This window comes from Rhincodon typus, chromosome 1 (genome assembly GCF_021869965.1).
Source record: "Rhincodon typus isolate 14 chromosome 1, sRhiTyp1.1, whole genome shotgun sequence".
NCBI classification, from domain to species: Eukaryota; Metazoa; Chordata; class Chondrichthyes; order Orectolobiformes; family Rhincodontidae; genus Rhincodon; species Rhincodon typus.
Genome location: NC_063332.1, coordinates 11,165,841 through 11,186,502, shown reverse-complemented (window position 1 = coordinate 11,186,502; position 20,662 = coordinate 11,165,841). Strand labels below are relative to the sequence as shown.

Genomic DNA, 20,662 nt, shown 5'->3' with positions numbered 1-20,662 from the left:
CATCTGCAGTTCCTGCTGTCTCTGTATCAAATTCTTGATTGTTTAATAGTGACCTCTGCTTTTGCTAAATACTCGCCCATGTTGTGTGACGGGTTGGAAGAAAGAAGGACTTGGAGCTGTAGAGTCATAGTTGTACACCACGGAAGCAGACCCTTCGATCCAAATTGTTAATGCCAACCAAATTAATCTAGTCCCATTTGCCAACATTTGGCCCTTATCTCTCTAAACCCTTCCTATTCATTTATCCATCAGATGCCTTTTAAATGTTTGTAATTGTACCAGCCTCCCCCATCCAGTTGCCAGTTTGTGCATATCAAGCTCCCAAAAGCAGCAATGCAATAATGACCGGATTTTCCACTTACTGTTTTTAAGGGATAGATATTGGCCACCTGGGCCTCTGTCACTTTCTGTTCTTTATCTCGCGCGATTAGCATTTTCTTTAAATCCTCCCCCCGTCCCCCCCCCCCCCCCCCCCAATCTAACACCCAGCTGGCAACTCACTAAGGCTCCTCAGATAGAACCTTCCAAACCCACGATTACTTCCATGTAGAAGGACAAGGGCAGCAGATACATGGGAACTCCAACCCCTGCAAGATGCACGCATGGAAATATATGGCCGTTCCTTCACAGTGACTGGGTCGCAATACTGGAACTCCCTTCGTAAAAGCTGAGTGTGTGTTTTCTGCACCCCAAGGACTGCAAAGGCTCGAGAAGGAAGCTTGCCACTGCCTTCTCTAGGGCAATTAGGGATGGGCAATAAATTCTGGCCTTCCCAGCAGTGCTTGCATCCTATCAACAAATTTATAAAAGTTCCTCTTGGGTGTTTCTTCGCTGCTCCTGTGAAATACCCCCTTGTGTTAGCAAGCTCCAGATTCTGGCAATGCTCTAGACAACTTGGCTGAATTCTCTATGGAATTTACTCATGATGATTTTTTATTTGTGTTGCTTCAGTTTTGGGCTCCCCTACAAGTGGATTCCCTTTTGTTATACTTGCACTTTCAACTGGTATCCTGCTTGTAAGTCTTGATTTTTTTTTTCCAAAAGACGCATTTTGCACTTGGGGAAAATATCCCCTCTGTTGACTTTCTTCCCACACAGGGTGGGAGAGTTGTTTGCATGTTTGTGTCTGCATGTTTGTCACAGCTACACCACCAGCCAGTGAAGCGTTATAAAAATAACAGAAAAATAGTCTTGCCAGATATCTTTCTTTCCATGCAGGCTGGTGCTTTTGAGTGTTCGCCTGAGACATAACGCCCTCTGATGGTTGCAGCTACCCTGCCTCTACGTTGATAGTTTTTTTTTTATTCGAAACTAAGGGACTGTATTCATGTTGTGTCCCTCACAGCTGTTGGATATCTCAAAGCATTTTGCAAGAATTGCAGGAGTTTTTAAATTGGCCGTGTAGGAAACACAGTAGCCTATTTATACACAGCAATCTCCCAGAAACAGCAGTGCAAAATGTTTTTTGGCCAGGACATCAGGGAGAGATCGTCCTTCATCTCAGTGTCACGGAATCCTACATCACAGAAACAGACTGTTCAATCCAAATCCAGGTTTCCCAAATTGACCTAGTCCCACTTGCTTGCATTTGGCCCATATCCCTCTAAACGTTTCCTATTCATGTACCTGTCCAAATGTCTTTTAAATGTTGTAACTGCACCTGCATCTATCACTTCCTCTGGCAGTTCATTCCACATACACCCCACCCTCTGTGTGATATTCACCTTATCTATGCCGCTCATGATTTTTTTATAAACCTCAAGTCATCCCTGAACCCCCTACGCTCCAGGGGAAAAAGCCCCATCCTATCCAGCCTCTCCTTATAACCCAAACCCTCCATTCCCAGCAAAATCCTGGTAAACCTTTTCTGAACCCTCTCCAATTTAAAAAATAGCTTTCCAATAGCCAGACGATCAGAAATGTACACAGTAATCTGAAAGTGGCCTCACCAACATCCTATACAATGTCAACATGATGTTCCAATTCCTTTTACTCAATGGTCTGAACAATGAAGGTAAGTGTGCGAAATACCTTAGCCACCTGTGACACAAATTTCAAAGAGCTATGTATCTGAACCCCTAGGTCTCTCTGTTCGACAAAACTGTCAAGGCCCCACCATTTAAATATATAAATCCTGCCCTTGTTTGTTTTACCAAAATGCAACACCTCCCATTTATCCAAATTAAACTCCATCTGCCACTCCCCAGTCCTTTGGCCCAACTGATTAAGATCCCTTTGTAATCTTAGACAAACTTCTGCTCTGTCAACTATACCACCAATTTTTGTGTCACCTGCCAACTACTGACCATGCCATCTAAATTCTCATCCAAATTCTTTGTATAAATGTCGAAAAGCAAATCCACATGAGTCCCACTTTCCAGCACTAGGCTTACAGCTTTGAATGTGATGACATTTCAAATACCTTTTTTTTTTAAAAAAGATTGAGGTTTCCTGCCTCAACTACCCTCTGGTACAGATTCCCCAGCCTCTAAGCACACTCTAGAAAATTGAATTTCTGTCACCTTTCATACCTTGCCACACCAGCAGCGAAAAACAAACCTGCCCGTCATCAGAAGCAAAATGCTGTGGATGGTGAAGATTGATAGGCAAAAGCAGAAAGTGCTGGAGAAACTCAGCAGGTCTGGCAGCGTTAGTGGAGAGAGAAACCGATTAACCAAATTAATCTTCTCTTGTATGACTTTTCTTTGGAACCCTACCTGGTTCTCCAATGTTGCATGAGGGACGACTGCTTGCTGCATTTAAGATGGCGCCGGAGCATGGTGACATTTTGCGAGCTGTCTACAGCAGATCTTATTCTTGCATATCTTACAATCGTTCTGCTCTTCTAAACCTCAATTCTAAGTCTCTCTCTGTGCACCTTCTGTGTGACTGTAACGCTGTGTTCTGCTACCCTAATGCACTTTGTATGGTACGACATGTCTGTACAGCATTCAAAGCAGCAATTTTCACTATCTCGGTGCATGTGATAACAATAAAGCAATCAATGCTTAAACAGCAGAGAAACCTGGGATAACAAGGTGTAGAGCTGGGCCTCTGTTTAACCTCTTGTGTGTAAAAGGGTGCCTCTGACAGTGTGGCACTCCCTCAGAGCTGCAGTGGAGTGCCGCCTTTAGTTCTGAAAAAGAAATTACTGGACTGAACGTGAACTCCATTTCTCTCCCCAGAGATGCTGCCGGACCTGCTGAGTTTCTGTGGCAGTGTCAGTTTGTTGGCTGTCACGTTTTGCAGTCTTCAGGTGGAAATTGTGGCAAACAATTTTCACGTAGTAAGATCCCACAAGATGCAGTGTGCAAAATGACCAGTTGATCTGCTTTAGTGATGTTGGTTAATAGCTTGGAAACGTTCGGCATCATCCAAGCTGCTTATACTGGCTGACATTGGACACCTTGTAGGCTTTGTCTTGGTTAGTCAGCAGAGGAGGATCTATTGGGGGAGCGGGGGTGGCCAGGCGGGGATGGTGGGGGTTCGTAAATCAGTTCCTGCCACTGTGGCTTGTGGCAGAGATTGGAAACCGTTCAGAAATAATGAGTGAAGTCTGACAAAGCTGACTGCGGTCTTCAGGCCATGTTCAGTTCTCCTGGCATGACAGTTTGTAAATGAACCAGCTGATAATCCATTAAAAACATGCTCACATTGAGCAGGATTACTGGACGGTGTGTGAATGTCTGACTGACCTGCTTCTGTTCAGATTATGGTTCATTCTCATCAATTACTTTCTCCGCTGCCTGTGATCCCAGGGTTTTTGATTCATTTGAATTTTTTTCTGAAATGGACCTTCTTCAAGTGCAATTCAGAGGTGATCATTGTCAAGATACTCAGCTACAGGCTGCATCATTATAACTATGCATGGCCCACTCTGTCCCTCCCTACAAGTGGTGGAGGTAGACCTTGTCTGTTTGACCATTCAGTGAGATAGTGGCTGATCTGATAATCCTCAGCTCCACCTTCCTGCCTTTTCCCTACAGTCCTTGATTCTCTTCCTCATTTAAGAATTAGTCTGACTCGGCCTTGAATATATTTTGCAATCCAGCGTGCGCGCGCTCTTTTTTCGCGCGCTCTTTTTTTCTTTTTCTCGCGCTCTCTCACTATCATTTAGCATTACACATTTGTTTGTTTTTAATTCAGTTTTCTATTTTTAAGAGCTATGGTAATCATTCAGGTTAAGTGATTTCCCGTAGCAGTTTAAAAACTGTTCCTGTCATGCTCAGCTGTTTTGAGTTGTCAGGAAAGCTGGCTTTCAGAATGAAGCACACCTCATCCTGCAGCACTGCCGTCTCTGAGACAGGAGGATGTCACTTCAGGAGCTTGAGCCTAAACCCTAGCCTGACGATCTGAATGTAGCCCTGAGGGAGATACTGGTCTAGTGGTACTGTCACTGAGTTGGTAATCTAGCAAATCCCAGTTTGGCAACTTGTGGAATTAAAATTTAAGTGCAGTCGATGTAACTTCATGGTTAACAATCGCTTGTTGGAAAACCTGTCTGGTTCGCTAATATTATTGTAGCGAAGGAAACCTCCATCCTTACCTAATACCGTGAGATATACAGGAGCAAAAGTAGTGCATTGAGTTTGCTGTGCCATTCAGTGATGACAAGAATAGAGAGTACTGGGCTAATGGTAAGATTCTTGGTAGTGTGGATGAGCAGAGAGATCTCGGTGTCCATGTGCATAGATCACTGAAAGTTGCCACCCAATTTGATAGCGTTGTTAAGGAGGCGTACGGTGTGTTAGGTTTTATTGGTAGAGGGATTGAGTTTCGGAGCCATGAGGTCATGTTGCAGCTGTACAAAACTCTGGTGCGGCCGCACTTGGAGTATTGCGTACAGTTCTGGTCACCGCATTATAGGAAGGATGTGGAAGCATTGTACAGGGTGCAGAGGAGATTTACCAGGATGTTGCCTGGTATGGAGGGAAGGTCTTATGCGGAAAGGCTGAGGGTCTTGAGGCTGTTTTCGTTAGAGAGAAGGTTAAGAGGTGACTTAATAGAGACATACAAGATGATCAGAGGATTAGATAGGGTGGACAGTGGGAGCCTTTTTCCTCGGATGGTGATGGCTAGCACGAGGGGACATAGCTTTAAATTGAGGGGTGATAGATATAGGACAGATGTCAGAGGTAGGTACTTTACTCAGAGTAGTAAGGGTGTGGAATGCCCTGCCTGCAAATGTAGTAGACTCGCCAACTTTAAGGGCATTTAAATGGTCATTGGATAAACATATGGATGATAATGGAATAGTTTGGGTTAGATGGGCTTCAGATTGGTTTCACAGGTCGGCGCAACATCGAGTGCTGAAGGACCTGTACTGCGCTGTAATGTTCTATGTTCTATTATGGCTGACCTGAAAATCCTCAACACCATCTTTGTGCCTCGCCCCTATCACTCAATCTGGCCTACATGTGACTCCAGGCGCACTGAAATGTGGTTGATCTTCACTCTCTGCAGTGGCTGAGCAAGTCCTTGTGTTTGAATAAATTTAGTGATGGGCAACAAATGTTGACCTTGGCAGTGAGCAACCAAGGAATGAATATAAAACAAAGTGTTAAATCTTGCCCCCATCTTCCCTGTCGGATCTCGCAATCCCATGACACCTTTTAGAGATGATTTCCACTGGCATCCTGACCGTTGTTTATCCATCAGTCAATGTATTGGAACAGATTGTTCTCACTCCACCCATGATGATGTATTTTCTGCTCTCTTTCTTGATCATGTGTCTATTGAGCACAGGGTTGTCAAAGCAAGAAATGTTGTATGAGTTCATAAATATTAACTGCCATTTCTGCTGCTAACCACCCTGAGACTATAAACAAAAATAAAGCCCGCAGATGCTGGAAATCAAACAAAACCAGAAATCGTTGGGAAAACTCAACAGGTCTGGCAGCATCTGTGGGAAGAAAGCGGAGTTTAACTTTTTGGGTCCAATGACCCTTCAGAACCCTTATAACTGTTCTGAAGAAGGGTCACTGGACGTGAAACATTAAATCTGTCTACAGATGCTGCCAGATCTGCTGAGCTTTTCCAGCGATTTCTGTTTTTGATCCTGAGATCGTGACAGGAGCCCTTTTGTCACTTCTCTCTAACACTTAGCTGAAGCTAACTGATATTTTACTATCGTCGAAAGTGAGAAGCCCCTTTACGATACTTGCTTAAGGTGATTGGCAAGAGATGGCGATAATATTTTCAAGTAATTGGACACAGATGAATGTTGACCTGGCAGTTGGATAGCCATTGATCTTTACTGTAGTTACCATAGGGTCTTTTATATTGACCTGACAGGAAGGACACGGCCTCAGCTTAATGTTTCAGCCAAACAGCACTTGTGACTGTTCTGCACTTAGAGCTCTTCTTTTGGTGTATTGCATTGCTGGAAGCTAACACCTTTTCATGAGACCATGTCTCTGCTAAGGTGACCATCAAAGATCTCATTTTGGGAAGAGCAGCTATCTGGGTCAAAAAGTATTCATCCTTCAAAGCCACCAAAGAATAACCAATCAGAAACACAGTGTCATTGGTGGGAGCTTGCTGTGTACAAAATGGCTGCCACACTGTCAGGCCCAGGGCCCACCTCTGATGTCAATATTTGGATCCAGACCCCCGATGGAAAATCCTGAACTCGGTTTTGAAATGTGGGCCTATCCTGAGATAGAATAACAATCCCCTACGATAACTGTCAACATCATCCAACACACACACACACATAGTTGCCTTAAATAACCTTACATTTTCTGTTAGACACGGTCTGTGTTTTTTCTTCCAATGACATTGAACATTAAGGGAGTTGAAGCCATGCCTGTTAAGTTGCAAAGCAATTTAACAAATTCATGGTTTTCTTTTCTTTCAATATACAATGGGATTTTAAATTAATAAATTTTTAAAAAATCCTTGAAACATGTATTTCAAGCAAAAATGTAAGAGGTGCCTAGTATGTTTTTGTTCCTTTTTTTTTCAATTGTCCCCTTATGCCCTTTCTCTTTTTCACTTTTTTTGTTTCTCTTGCTCTCTGTGTTTCTGTCTGTGTGTGTCTCTCTCTGCAACGCCCCCACCTCTCCTCTATTATCCCCTTTTCTTCCTTAAATTTCTTTCCCCAATTTCTCTTTGACCATATCACTCTGTTCTCTTGCTGTTATCCTGTCTCCTCCATCTCCTCGCCCTGCTTCTCTCTCTGCCCTCCGCACAACCCCCTCCATTGCCTTCCTTGGCCACCCTCAACTCTACCACTGAGATGTCCTCCACCTTATTGCAAACTGGAGGAGTTCCAGCCTTCAGCCTCAGTCTGTCCAGTAACTGTTTTCAAGTGTATGAGGTGAGGGAAAGAGTATATAAACTCTCAAGCCTGACCGAGCCAGAAGGAAGAGCACTGGCTGGGGTGTTGGGAGGCACCAAGCCCAATGCTGACTGAGTGACATGGATTGACTTGGCCTTGTCTGGGCCTCAGACCTTGGGCTCCTCTTCTATGTCGAAGTCCACCCCCTGCCAGTGCTGGGCTCGGTGTTGCCAAGCGATTCTTTGGGAGATGGAGTGCTTGCTTTACAAGGGCAAAGTGGGTGATTATGTTGAAATTCATTGCAAAACAGAATAAAAGTCCCTCGGATAGAGCTAGTCGCTAAGCAACAGAGGCCTTGGCATATTTTGTACGGTTTGCAGTGTTTAATTTTGTCCATTTAGCTTTTTGAGAACACTCATGGCAGTGTTTTTAACCGCTCGCACAAATAAATTATGCCTTTTTTCCACAAACAAAGGATCATACAAATTCACAGGCAATTAGGAGTAATCTTCGCGGTGTTTACCGTGTTAGCCAGCAATGATTAATGGAAAGGTGCTTGTGCAGTCAAGATGAGATTGAGAGAGAAATTAAAGGATTTCTGTTTATGAGGCTGCAGGACTACCCTGAGTGTTTTTTACAGCCAGTGAAATGTAGTCGGCTGTGTATTGCCCTGATTGCGCAAAGGCAGCTTACAAGCTGTGAGCTCAACAAGGAGCAATGAGATAATGACCAGCCAATCTGTTTATGGTGTTGCTGGTTGAGCAAGAAATATAGGCCAACACACTGGGAGGAATGGCCCTGCTCTCGAGTGTCGCTGAAGTAAAAGACATGATGTGGGGTGGCTCAGTGGTTAGCACTGCTGCCTCACAGTGCCAGGGACCCGAGTTTGATTCCAGCCTCAGGTGACTGTCTGTGTGGAGTTTGCACGTTCTCCCCATGTCCGTGCGGGTTTCCTCTGGGTGCTCCAGTTTCCTCCCACAGTCCAAAGATGTGCACAACGTAGGGGAGGTGATGGCCCAGTGGTATTATCGCTGGACTGTTAATCCAGAGACCCAGGTAATGTTCTGGGGATCTGGGTTTGAATCCCGCCACGGCAGATGGTGGAATTTGAATTCAATAAATATCTGGAATTACGAATCTAATGATGACCATGAATCCATTGTCGATTGTTGGGAAAAACCCATCTGGTTCACTAATGTCCTTTAAGGAAGGAAACTGCCATCCTTACCTGGTCTGGCCTGCATGTGACTCCAGACCCACAGCAATGTGGTTGACTCTGAACTGCCCTCTGGGCAATTAGGGATGGGCAATAAATCCTGGCCCAGCCAGCGACACCCTCATTCCCCTGAAGGAATAAATCCATTGAGTTGCTCGGATAGCAGTGTTATCACATCACTTCACCAAATGCCGAATCAGTTACAAAGAGGTAATCCATTAATCCGTATGAATGACCCCGCAGAGATGCGGTCAGTCCTTGATGGAGAAACTCTGTTCATTGCACTGCAGGCAGCTGCAGAGGAGGTTCACCAGGATGTTGTCTATGTGGACTTCAGCTCTGGAGAGAGGCTGGATAAGCTTGGGTTGTTTTGTTTGGAGCAGTGTGGGGTTGAGGGGGAAATCTGACCGAAGTACATAAGATTTTGAGGGGCATGGACAAGGCAGATAGAAAGCAGCTACTCCCTTTAGTCGAAGGATCACTTTTTTTTTCTTCATTGGATGATGGCTAGACAGCATTTATTGCCCAGAGTGCAGTTCAGAGTCAGCCGCATTGCTGTGGGTCTGGAGTCACATGTAGGCCCAGACCAGGTAAGGATGGCAGTTTCCTTCCCTAAAGGACATTCGTGAACCAGATGGGCTTTCCCCCGCTTATAATGGATTCACAGTCATCATTAGATTTTTAATTCCAGATATTTATCCCACCATCTGCCATGGTGGAATTCGAACCCGGGTCCCCAGAACATTATCTGGATCTCTGGATTAACAGTCCAGTGATAATACTACTAGGCCATTGCCTCCCCAGTGGGACATGGTTTTAAAGTGAAAGGCAGGAGGTTTAGAGGGCATCTGATGAAAATGTATTTTCACTCAGAGGGTGCTGGAGTGGAATGTTCTGCCTGGGAGGCTAGTTGAGATGGGAAACCTCAAAACCTTTAAGAAGTACTTGGATGATCACCTTGAAGTATCATGACATTCAAGGTTATGAGCCGAATGCAAGAAAGTGGGGACTAGTGGAAGTAGAATGTTTGTTTGTTTGTTTGTTTGTTTTTGCTTGTATTGACTCAAAGGGCTGAAAGGCAATGTCATGTCTGATTCTATGATGCTGCCCAGATCCTAATCATGTCCCATTTTCACCCATCAGTCTGTGCTCGCCAGCTTACGTTGGCTTTTGCTCCAGAAATACAAGTTTTCCAAGTTCACATCCTTGCTTTTGAAATTCTCTGTTGGTGCACTCCCTTCTGTATCCCCGTGACCCCTGTAGCCCTACAGCCCTCCAAGATATATGCAGTTCTCCAACTCTTGGTCTTCTGCACATCCACACCTTTCCATGGTGCCCAACGTTAACGGGTGTTTGTTCATGTGCTGGGGTCACAGCCTTTGATATTCCTTTTGTCAAACCTCGCTAGCCCTCTCCTCCTATTAAGCCAACCTTTAAAATCTACCACATGGGCTAGGCCTTCAGCCTCTGCGTAGCTCCGTGCTAAGATCTGTTTGATTAATGCTCCAACGAAGCGCCCTGGGATATTCTAGCTGCGCCCACACAAAACTGCAAGTTGTTATTGAGAGCTCGGGTATTACTGAGGGCCCAGGTTGCTTGGATTTTTTTCTTAACCTTTTCTATTGTGTAATTTTTAAAAAAAAAATGACCTTCTCCCTTCCCTTGTTGCAGGTTATCAAGTCAAATGCGAGTACATTGCCCACAAGGAAGGCGTAATCAGAGAAGAAATGGTCATGGCCAGCAAGATCAGTGATCGTCCCCCTGTAAAAGTTACGTTGCAGGCCCGAGTCCTGGGTAAGTGCAGTGTTTTTCCCTCTGAGGCAGGGTGCCCTGCACCATGCCAGGTATCTGGGCGAAGAGTTTCAAGATGGTATCCTCGCTCTGCTGGCTGAGCTGTGTGTGATTAGAAAATGAGCTGAAATTGAGCAAACCTTTTCAGAAGCAAAATCAGGTAGCCTGGAAAACCCCATTGAGCCGGCCAGCTTTTAAAACCAAGAAAGTCGCCCCCTTATTGCTGATAAATGCCAACTTGTGACAGTTGACAGAAGATCAGGAACGCACAGCTCATCAATATGTGTGATCGTGGTCATAGAAACTTTTGAGGGGTGACCTTTATAGAGGTTTATAAAATCATGAGGGCCATGGATAAGGCGAATAGCCAAGGTCTTTACCCCAAGGTGGAGGAGTCCAAAACTGGAGGGCATAGCTTTAAGGTGAGAGGGGAAAGATTTGAAAGGGACCTCAGGGCACAGAGTTGTGCATGTATGGAATGAGCTGCCAGAGGAAATGTTGAAGGCTGGTACAATTACATAATTTAAAAGGCATCTGGATGGGTGTATGAATAGGAAGGGTTTAGAAGGATATGGGCCACATGCTGGCAAATGGGCCTAGATTAATTCATGATGCAGGTATTTCTCTTTTTACATGCTAGTTGCATTCTTGTGTGACGTCGTGCTATAGAAAATTGCTATATAGGAAAATCACTACCGAACAGTACAAAGTTCACATTATCCTAACAGCATCCACTATTGATCAATTGCTTTACAGCCAATTCGCGTTAATGAAACAGGCATTATAGCAGAAATATGTGCAGCTGGTCAGCATGGACGAGTTGGTCCGAGGGTCCGTTTCCGTGCTGTACAGCTCTATATCTCTGAGTCTAAATTTAGGAAATAGGAGCAGGACTAGGCTATTCGGTCCATTCAGCTTGCTGTCACCGGTCGACTTTTTAATACGGCTGATCATCCAACTCTGCACCCTGTTTCCTCTTTCTCCCTGTACCCTTTAATCCTTTTGACCACAAGAGCCATGTCCATCCGAAATTGCAGGAGAAACTCAGCAGTCTGGAAGCACCTTGTGGAGAGAGAAAGCAAAGTTCATGTTTTGAATCCAATGACCCTCCTTTAGAATGGTCTGCCCAGAGGACGGAACAGCACACATGCTGCCAGACTTGCTGAGTTTTTCCAGCAGTTTCTATTTTAGTTTCAGATCTTCATCATGCACACTTCATTGTTTCGTTTGGCCAAATCTAACTCCTCCTCGAAACCATTCAATGTTTTGGTCTCAATCATTTTCTGTGGTAGAGAATTCCACAGGCTCACCACTCTCTCTGGGTGAAGAAATATCTCCTCATTACAGTCCTAAATGACCTACCCTGTATCCTTAAACTGTGACCACTGGTTCTGGACTCACTGGTCATCAGGAATGTCAGACCAGCATTCGCACTGAGTAGTGCAGTTGGAATTTTAGAGATTTCTATTGGGTCTCCCTTCATTCTTCTAACCTCCAGTGAATATGGTGCTTAACTGATCCAGTCTGTCTTCATACATCAGTCCTGCCATTCCCAGGAATTAGTCTGGTCTAGGGGACCCTCATGCAAATGCTGCTAGTTTTAACGTGCTTCTTGGTTATGTGTCGCAATTGTCATCAAGTTGATGAGCCTGTGTGTGCCCAATAGGTGCTTACTGTAAGCCTGTGTATTTTGTCAGGAATAGAGCTCGATGGTTAGCAAAGCAGGTACAAGCTCTAAGGGAAGGCATTCTTACTGAAAATTTGGGTCTGAGCCCATCCCAGGAGCACCGGACCCTTTGCACAGCGGATGACTTTCTGAATCCCATCGAATAGTTGAATATTTCAGCCTCTCAAGTCCTGGGTACGCTGCTGAGTTCATTGTTATTTGACAAAAACAAAGAAACCTTTTTTTTTTTTTGTTTGTTTGTTTTCCCCATTCAAAACTGCAGCCACACCACATAAGGAATGTGTTTAAATTCCACGTGATCCAGTCTCAAAGTATTGCCTGGTTTCGGCCTGTTATCTCCTGAGGTTTCACTTCCAGAGAGAGGGTCCAAGCTACTTAATTCACAATCTGAGCAGCCTGATGTAGTTAGAGTTCCCTAACCGCTGAGCATTGCAGGAGCGGAGTTGCTGTTCGGGTACAATATTCTTTTGCATGCACTTCTGGTCTCTCTACCTAGGAGAGGATATACTTGCCATAGAAGGAGTATACTGGAGGTTCACCTAACTGATGACCAGGATGGCAAGACTGACATACGAGGAGAGGGATTAGTGAATCCAGCCCAGTTGAACCAAAGTTTAGAAAGATGAGAGTAAATCTGATTGAAATGCATAAAATTTGAACTGGGCCAGGTAGACTGCATACAGGGAGGTTGTTTGGGGAGGGTAGGAGCAGAGGTCATTCCCAGGATGTGGAATAGACCATTTAGGACTGAGATAATGAAACAAAAGGCAGCTAGTCTGTGGAATTCCCAATCACAGAAGACTGTGGAGGCCAAGTCACTGAATATACTCAAGAAAGAGAGAGAGAGAGAACTTTGTCACACTCTTAAGACATCAAGGGGTATGTGGAGAAAACCGGAACGTGGCATTGAGATTCAGTCATGGTCCGAGTGAATGGTGAAGCAGGCCCAAAGGGCTAAATGGACGACTTCTGTTTAAAGTTTTGGCAAAGATCTGTAGCTTGGGTTGTGGGTGAGGTTGTTGACTTGCTCGCCAAGCTGGCTTATTCTCGTTCAGACGTTTCGTCACCATGTTAAGTGACATCGTCAGTGGAGCCTCCGATGAAGCGATGTTATTCCACTCTGCTTGGAATTTATACTGTCCGATCCGTTATGGTGAGTACTGTCATTTCTTGTTTTTGATCTGTATGGGTTTAAGGATATTAAGGAGCTCTCCAGTTTAAACTGATGGCCTTCACTGTCTGAGTGTACCGATATTAAGGAGAGCTGCTTCATAATCTGTACTCTCAGACAATGAAGGCCATCAGTTTAACTGGGAAGAGGTAACTATAGTAGCCCAAGCCAAACATAGACATACATGGGAATTCCTAGAGGCATGGTTCTCCACCCATACTTCAATGAACAAACATAGAATTGGGCCCCATATACAAACCCACACAGATCAAAACTGGAAATGACACTACTCACCATAACAGACCAGGCAGAGTAAATTCCAAGCAGATTAGAATAACATTGCTTTATCGGAGGCTCGGCTGACGTCACCTAGCATGGTAACAAAATGCCTGAACAAGCCAGTTCAGCGAGCAACTCAACAGCCTCACGGATGATTTTTGGCCTAATGACACTTACTTTATATTGCAGATGCTTGCTTACTAATCTGGTTTAAATTGCACCAGCCGTTGCGGTAGGATTAAAGCAGTATATCCCCAAGGCATTAGTCTGGCACTGTGGAATACTAGTCCAATGCCACCCCCATAAATACCATGGCTGTTCCTAACACTTTGAAGGACAGTGTAGAAGACTGTGTTAACTGTGCATGCCATCAGTTACTGGAAGCATTGAACTGGAAGTCCAAGATGAGGGAGGAGTTTCATCATCCTTGCTTGTTCATAGTGTCCAGGGATGTGTAGGTTAGGTGGGTTAGCCGTGGGAAATGCAGCGTTACAGGGATAGGATGGGGGAGGGGGTGGATCCGGGGTGGGATATTCTTCGGAGAGTAGATGTGAATTTGTTGGGCCAAATGGCCTGTTTGCGCACTGAAGGGATTTTATTCTGTTCTTCTATGAATCATCAGTAAAAGATGAATCCGAATGAAAAATTTAATATTCCTGGATCTTTAAAATGTTAAAACACATTAGCCTCATAAGCGCCATTCTCTGTTCACGTTTGCCTTTTTATTTGTTCCTGTGATTCACTGACAAGCTGAAGCATTTCTCTGCCACCTTGAGCTATCCTCCGTGTTCGTCTTTCATTGTGTGGGGGTTTACGGAAGGAAGCCCTATTGGAACTGCAGCGGCTCTTTTTCCACTTGGACCCATTCACACTTTTTTTTGTTTTGTCCCCACATCTCAGAAATTTCATTTCCTTTGAACCGTCCATCTGATTCCTCTTTGAAAGTTGCTATTAAGTCACACCACCCTTTCACGCACTGCATTTCACATTACAATGCTCACGTGTGGTGTACCACCCGAACCAGCACTGGAGGGTCATAGTTATTTGCAATATAAATTACTGATATGGATGAGGGAAGTGCATGTACTATAGCCAAGTTTGCAGATATCACTAAAATAGGTGGGAAGGCAAATGATGAGCACAAAGAATATGCAGAGGGATATAGAATGAATCAGAATGAAAAATGTAATATTCCTGGGATCTTTAAAATGCTAAAACACAAAGTCTTGTAAGCAACATTCTCTGTTCATGTTTGCCTTTTTATTTGTTCCTGTGAATGCCCTTCCCTAAAGGGCATTAGTGAACCAGATAGGTTTTTCCCTCCAAACAATTGACTAAGAGAATCTATTCATGGTTATCATTAGACTCTTAACTCCAGATTATACTTTTTTTTTTATTGAATTCAAATTCCACCATCTGCTGTGGTGGGATTTGAACCTGGGTCCCCAGAACACTCTGGGTCAATAGTCCAGCGATAATACCACTAGGCCATCACCTTCCCCCTTAATAGAGGAGCTGAATGTTTAGTTGGAGAAAAGTTACAGAGAAGATTTGGGGATACCTCATCCATGAATCACACAAATCTGTCATCCACGTTCAGCGAGTAATAGGGAAGGCAGAATGTTAGCCTTTATTTCAAAGGGTAGGGAGGTTTTGCTAAAATTACACAAGGCATTAGTCAGATCACAGCTGGAATACTGTGAACTGTTTTGGGCCCCCTATCGTTGGAAAGATGCTTTGGCATTGGAGACAGTGAAGTGTCTCAAGACTAGGCTGATTAAATGGTATGAAGAGACTGGCTTAATAGAGTTTTAGTAGTTTGGATTTGTATTCTTTGTAATATAGAAGAATGAGAGGCAATCTTATTGAAACCGACAAGATTCTTAGGGGACCTGACCGGATAGATGCGAAAAGTCTCGGACCGTAGGGTATGATCTGAGAATAAGGAATCTCATGTTTCAAACAGATGAGGAGGGATTTCTTCCCTAAAAGAGTAGTGAATCTGCGGAACATCCTTTACTGCAGTGAGCTGTTGAGGCTGGGTTGCTACATATAATCAAGTTTGAGATAGATATTTGAACAATAAAGGAATCAAGGACTGTGGAGAAAAGGCAGAAAAGTGGAGTTGAGGATTATCAAATCAGCCATCATCTCATTAATGATGAAGCAGACTTGATGGGCTGAATGGTCTTTTGTCTTATGAGCTTATGTCACCTCTGGTTCTTTTGTCAATTGCTTTGACAGTGTGTCCTCTTGTTACTGGCCCTCTGTCACTGGGGACAGTCAAATCTTGCTTATTGATTCAAAAACTCTCAAATGTTGAAGACCTCAATCAAATCTCTTCCTAATTTGCATCTGAGGAGAACAGCCTGGTTTCTCCAGTCTTTCCACTAAATCCTTCATTCTATACCCCATGGGTAAACCTCCTCTGCACCCCCTCTATACCGAAGTAGCACTTGTCCTAAAGGCAAGCAGCCTTTTTCTGATTCCGAGATGTGAAGGTATAGAGAGTTCTTCGTTCCAGACCAGAACTTTTTTTATATTCAGTCATGAGATGTGGGTGTTGCTGGATAGACCAGCATTTATTGCCCATCCCTAATTGCCCAGGGGCAGTTAAAAGTCATCCATATTGATGTGGGTCTGGAGTCACATGTAGGCCAGAGTAGGTAAGGGTGGCAATTTCCTTCCCTAAAGAACATTAGTGAACCAGATGGAATAGAAACAGAAGTTGCTGGAAAAACTTAGCAGGTCTGGCAGCATCTGTGAAGAAAAAAAAAATCAGAGTTAACATTTTGGGTCCAGTGACCCTTCCTCGGAACGGCCCTGATTTACAGCATCCGCAGTTCTTATTTCGTGAACCAGATGGGTTTTTCCACTGACATCCCGAGCAATGGTTTCATGGTCATTATTAGACTCTTAATTCCAGATTATTATTGGATTCAAACTCCACCATCTGCCATGGCAGGATTTGAACCAAGGCCCTCTAGAACATTACTTGGGTCTCTGGATTAATTGTCTAGCGATAACACCGCTAGGACGTCGTCTACCCGTCAACACTTGCTCTTGGTCTGTCAAAATATTGGTGCTTTGAAGTTCAGCTTGTGGGTGGAAACCACTCTAGCTTGTTGTCATGTACCGTACACTTGCTCTATCACCCTGAATGGTTTCCTAGACAGCTGCTACATGCAAAGGGCAACCGCACTCATCAGACTGGCTGTGAGATTTTAATTCATTGCTGCATCTCTCTTAGCAAGTCAGCAGTGTGCGCCATGTCACTGCAGCATCACTTTTCCTGCTGTGTCAAGCACGGAGTACGTTGTTGACTTGTAACAGAGCTATTAACAGATGACCATGAGAGGCCCATTGGGTAAGCAGTGGGAAAAGCAGGACTGCATTAGATTAGTGCATCCCTGGTGCTCTCTGTCTCTCTCAGTCACAAGGTATTAATCACTGCAGTCTTTTCTGTTACACAATGACTTTCTCTGAGCGCAAGAGGAACGAAGCGAGACAATAACTTGCTCTTATAGAGAATCCTTGATGCAGTGAAACACCTCAAGGTGCAGAGCGCATGTATTGTAAAACAAAAAATTGACAGAGCCAGTACAGCAGTAATCAGGAAAGCTCATAGAATATTACAAGTGTTAAGAGCAAGACCAGACACCCCACAAAGTATATTACGGAGATAGCCTAGACCCAAACTTTTATATATTTTTTAAAAAGGCAAGTGTAAGGTGTTGCATTCCAGACATGATTTAATTGGTCCACCACTAAGCTTTAATCAAAACACACTTCATTCTCATAATACATTATTGTGAGGGGAATGCAACAGCAGGGAGGTTATGCTTCAGTTTTACAAGGCACTGTGAGACCACATCTGGAGTATTGTGTACAGTACTAGTCACTGTATTTATGGAAACATGTTAATGTGTTGGGAAGAAGTTAAGAAAATGTTTACTAGACTAATACCGAGAATGTTTACCCTGTGTCCTTTGCAGTGTAGAGGAATTAAAGGTGGCTTAATTAAAACATTTAAGATCCTGAGGGGCTTGACCAAGCTGGATTTTGAAAGGATGTTCCCTCGTGGGAGAATCTAGAGTTAGGGATCATAGTTTAAAAATGTGGGGTCACCCATTTAAGATGGAGATGTGGCAAAATCTCTCGCTTTTCATGAGGGTCTTCAGAATTCCCTTAGCCACAAAGGGATGCAGAATCTTTAAAATATTTTAACACCACGGGTATGAAAGATTATCGAGGATGTGCAGGAATGAAGAGTTGAGTATTAAATGGCGGACCCAGCTCGAAGGGCCGAGTAGCCTGATCCTGTTCCTTTTTTGGATGCTGAGGAGGCATCAGAACCAGTGAGCCAGGGCTTGAACACAGAAGCTTGAAGGAGCATCTGGACGGAGCAGAGAGAGATCGAGAGATGGAGGAAGTTTCAGAACTGTTAGATAACGAGACCTGACTCCCATTCGTGAAGTAATTGAAGTCAGCAATGTTTCCGAGGCTAGAATTAGAGGGCCACAGATATCTCGGAGGATTGCAGGGCTGGAGGAAGTTACTGAAGAAGGGACAAAGCCATGAAGGGTTTAAAAACCAGGATGAGGTTTTTAAGTTGAGGAGTTGTTTAACGGGGAGCTAATGGGGAACAGGCCTTAGTGCAAGCTCAGATAGTGGCCGCAACGTTTTGAATGTGCTCACGTTTAACAGTTAGATTGTGTTTCCAAAAACAAGGACACCTTTTCAGCTGCTCCCTTCAATGCCTCTTCATCCATTGTCCTCAACTCATCACTAGCCCCCTCCGAATCTGGCTTAAACTGCCCTCTTCCTACCAGTTACTCTTTAAAGCCAGCCCTAGAGTTTGCAATGTGGTCAAGCTCTGACTCGAATCCATTTCTCCTGCCCAGGCTCAGCTTTTCAGTGTCATTTTATTGCCAAACATTATCTACACCTGGTCACCCTTGTTATCGACCTTGGCTGGGTGGCCAGCTCTCCTGCCTCTAGGTCAGATATTTGTGGGTTCATGTTCTTCCATTCTAGGATATGAGAATGAAAATCTACACTGACAGTCCATTACAATTCTGAGGACTTTCTGTATTGTTGGATGCAGTACCTTCCTCAGGTGGATACAATAGATCCTATGACATTTCTTTTTGGAAAAAGTGCAAGAAAATGATCCTTATTAGCATGGTCTATATTGTTCCCTTGACCAATGTCAGAAAAACACATTATTTGGATAATGCTCCTTCTTTCTTTGTTAGTATTTGCTTTGCATAGATAGGGCTGCTGTATTTCCTGCATTACAACAGGGATACATTTCAGAAGTATTCCATGGGTTACAGAGTGCTTTGAGATGCTGGAGAGTTGTGAAAGAGGCTACATAAATGCAAGTTGCCATACCTTCCAACCCATTATGATGCACAAAGAGTGCAGGGGAGCATGCCAAGGCTGGCACCAGACACCATTAAAAGTGAAGTGTCAGCTTGGTGAAGCTACAACTGAGGACTACTTGCAGAAGAAGCAAGTGGTAGATAGGGATAAATGATCCCACAACCTTAAGCTCTGCATTCCAGCCACATCCACTTACGAATGGTGGTGGACAACTAAACAACTCTCTGGAGGAGGAGACGCCATAAATATCCTCCGCATCAATGATGGAAGAGCCCAGAACATCAGTGCAAAAGATAAGGCTGAAGCACTTGCAAGTCTTCAGCCAGACATGTTGAGTGCTTGATCCATCTCCGCCTCCTGCAGTGCTCCCCAGCATCACAAAGTCCACATCTAAGCCAATTTGATTCACTCCACGTCATGTCAAGAAACAGCTGAAGCATTGGATACTGCAAAGACTGTGGGCCTTGACAACGTTCCAGCGAGCAAAAACTTCAGTACCGAGGATTTACTCTCTCGAATGAGCTGTTCATTAGACAAGCTGTTCCAATGCAGCTACAACACTGTGATCTACCCCATATTTGGGTAGGTGTCCTGTCCACAAAAAGCCAGTGGCTCAGTGGTTAGCACTGCTGCCTCACATTACCAGGGACCTGGGTTCGAATCCAGCCTCAGGCGACTGTCTGTCTGTGTGGGGTTTGCACATTCTCCCCAGTGTCTGTGTGGGTTTCCTCCCATAGTCCAAAGGTGTCTGGCTAGGTGGAATGGCCATGCTAAATTGCCCATAGTATCCAGGGATGTGTGGGTGGATTGCTATGGGAAATGCAATGTTACAAGGATTGGGTCTGGATTTGATGTGGACTGAATGGCCTCCTTCCACGCTGTAGGGATTCTATGACATCCAAATCTCTGCCCCTTCAGTCTAATCTTAGTCATCAACAAACCGATGGTGTCATCAATTACCTGCTCTCTGACACTCAGTTTGAATTCTGCTGGGGCCCCTCAGCTCACAATTTTTCTGGCACTTCCAAAGTTTGTGCCAAGGCAGAGAAATTATATTGTGGCTATTTTCAGTTTGTCTGATTTTGAATTGCTTGCAGACATGCTTGAACCCACTTCTAGTAATCGCCAAAAGCTGGGTTTGATGGTAACCTACAGGGATTACTGGAATAAGTTTGAAACTGGAAATGTTTTATTCTGTAACAATCCTATTAATAATGCCCACACCCTATATAGCATTACAGATTAATCAGAGCTGCGTTTTAACCTGGGTAAATGTTTTGTGAGGCAGACTGGAACTAGGGAACACAGTTTAAGAGAAACGGGTCTCCTTTTAAACTGTGAACGAGGTAGATTTTTTCCTTAAGAGGGTCATTGACCTGTATAATTCTGTTCCCGGAATACATTCAGCCATTGAGTTTATTCAAGACAGAATCAGATTTTTTGATAGACAAGGGAGTTAAGGGTTAGACAGAAAAAGTAAAGCCTTGATAAATATGACTGATCTTCATAGTCCTTGTCAATAAAAGGAACGTGGTTAAATTGTGTAGGAACTAGTTTTAAATGAGATTCAGAGATGTTGGAAAATAACTCCCTCAAACTAAAGTGGCGATTAAAGCGGAAAAAGATATGATGAATTATTTTCTCAGCCTTGGGCATTAGAGAAGTCTTGGCAGCAATTCAAACATGTGCACACCATCATGCTCAGCCTTGAAAGCACTTTCTGAATGCTGTTCGTGTATATAGATAGTGAAGAGCATTATTGTTTTCCAAACACTTCAATGTGGGCTGTTTGGCCACAGGGTTAATCCGACTTTCAGGTGGTACCACAATGCAAGGCTGTACTGAGCT

The 20,662-nt window shown here is 44.0% G+C and overlaps 1 protein-coding gene across 1 annotated transcript in view; it reads left to right on the top strand.

Moving 5' to 3' along the window:
- c1h20orf27 (chromosome 1 C20orf27 homolog) overlaps window positions 1–20,662 on the top strand; it is a 61,572-nt gene that overhangs the window by 19,022 nt on the left and 21,888 nt on the right. The window contains exon 3 of the mRNA XM_048595745.1: window positions 10,170–10,292. Within this exon, the coding sequence (XP_048451702.1) occupies window positions 10,170–10,292 (123 nt within the window). The remainder of the gene's footprint in view (window positions 1–10,169; window positions 10,293–20,662) is intronic.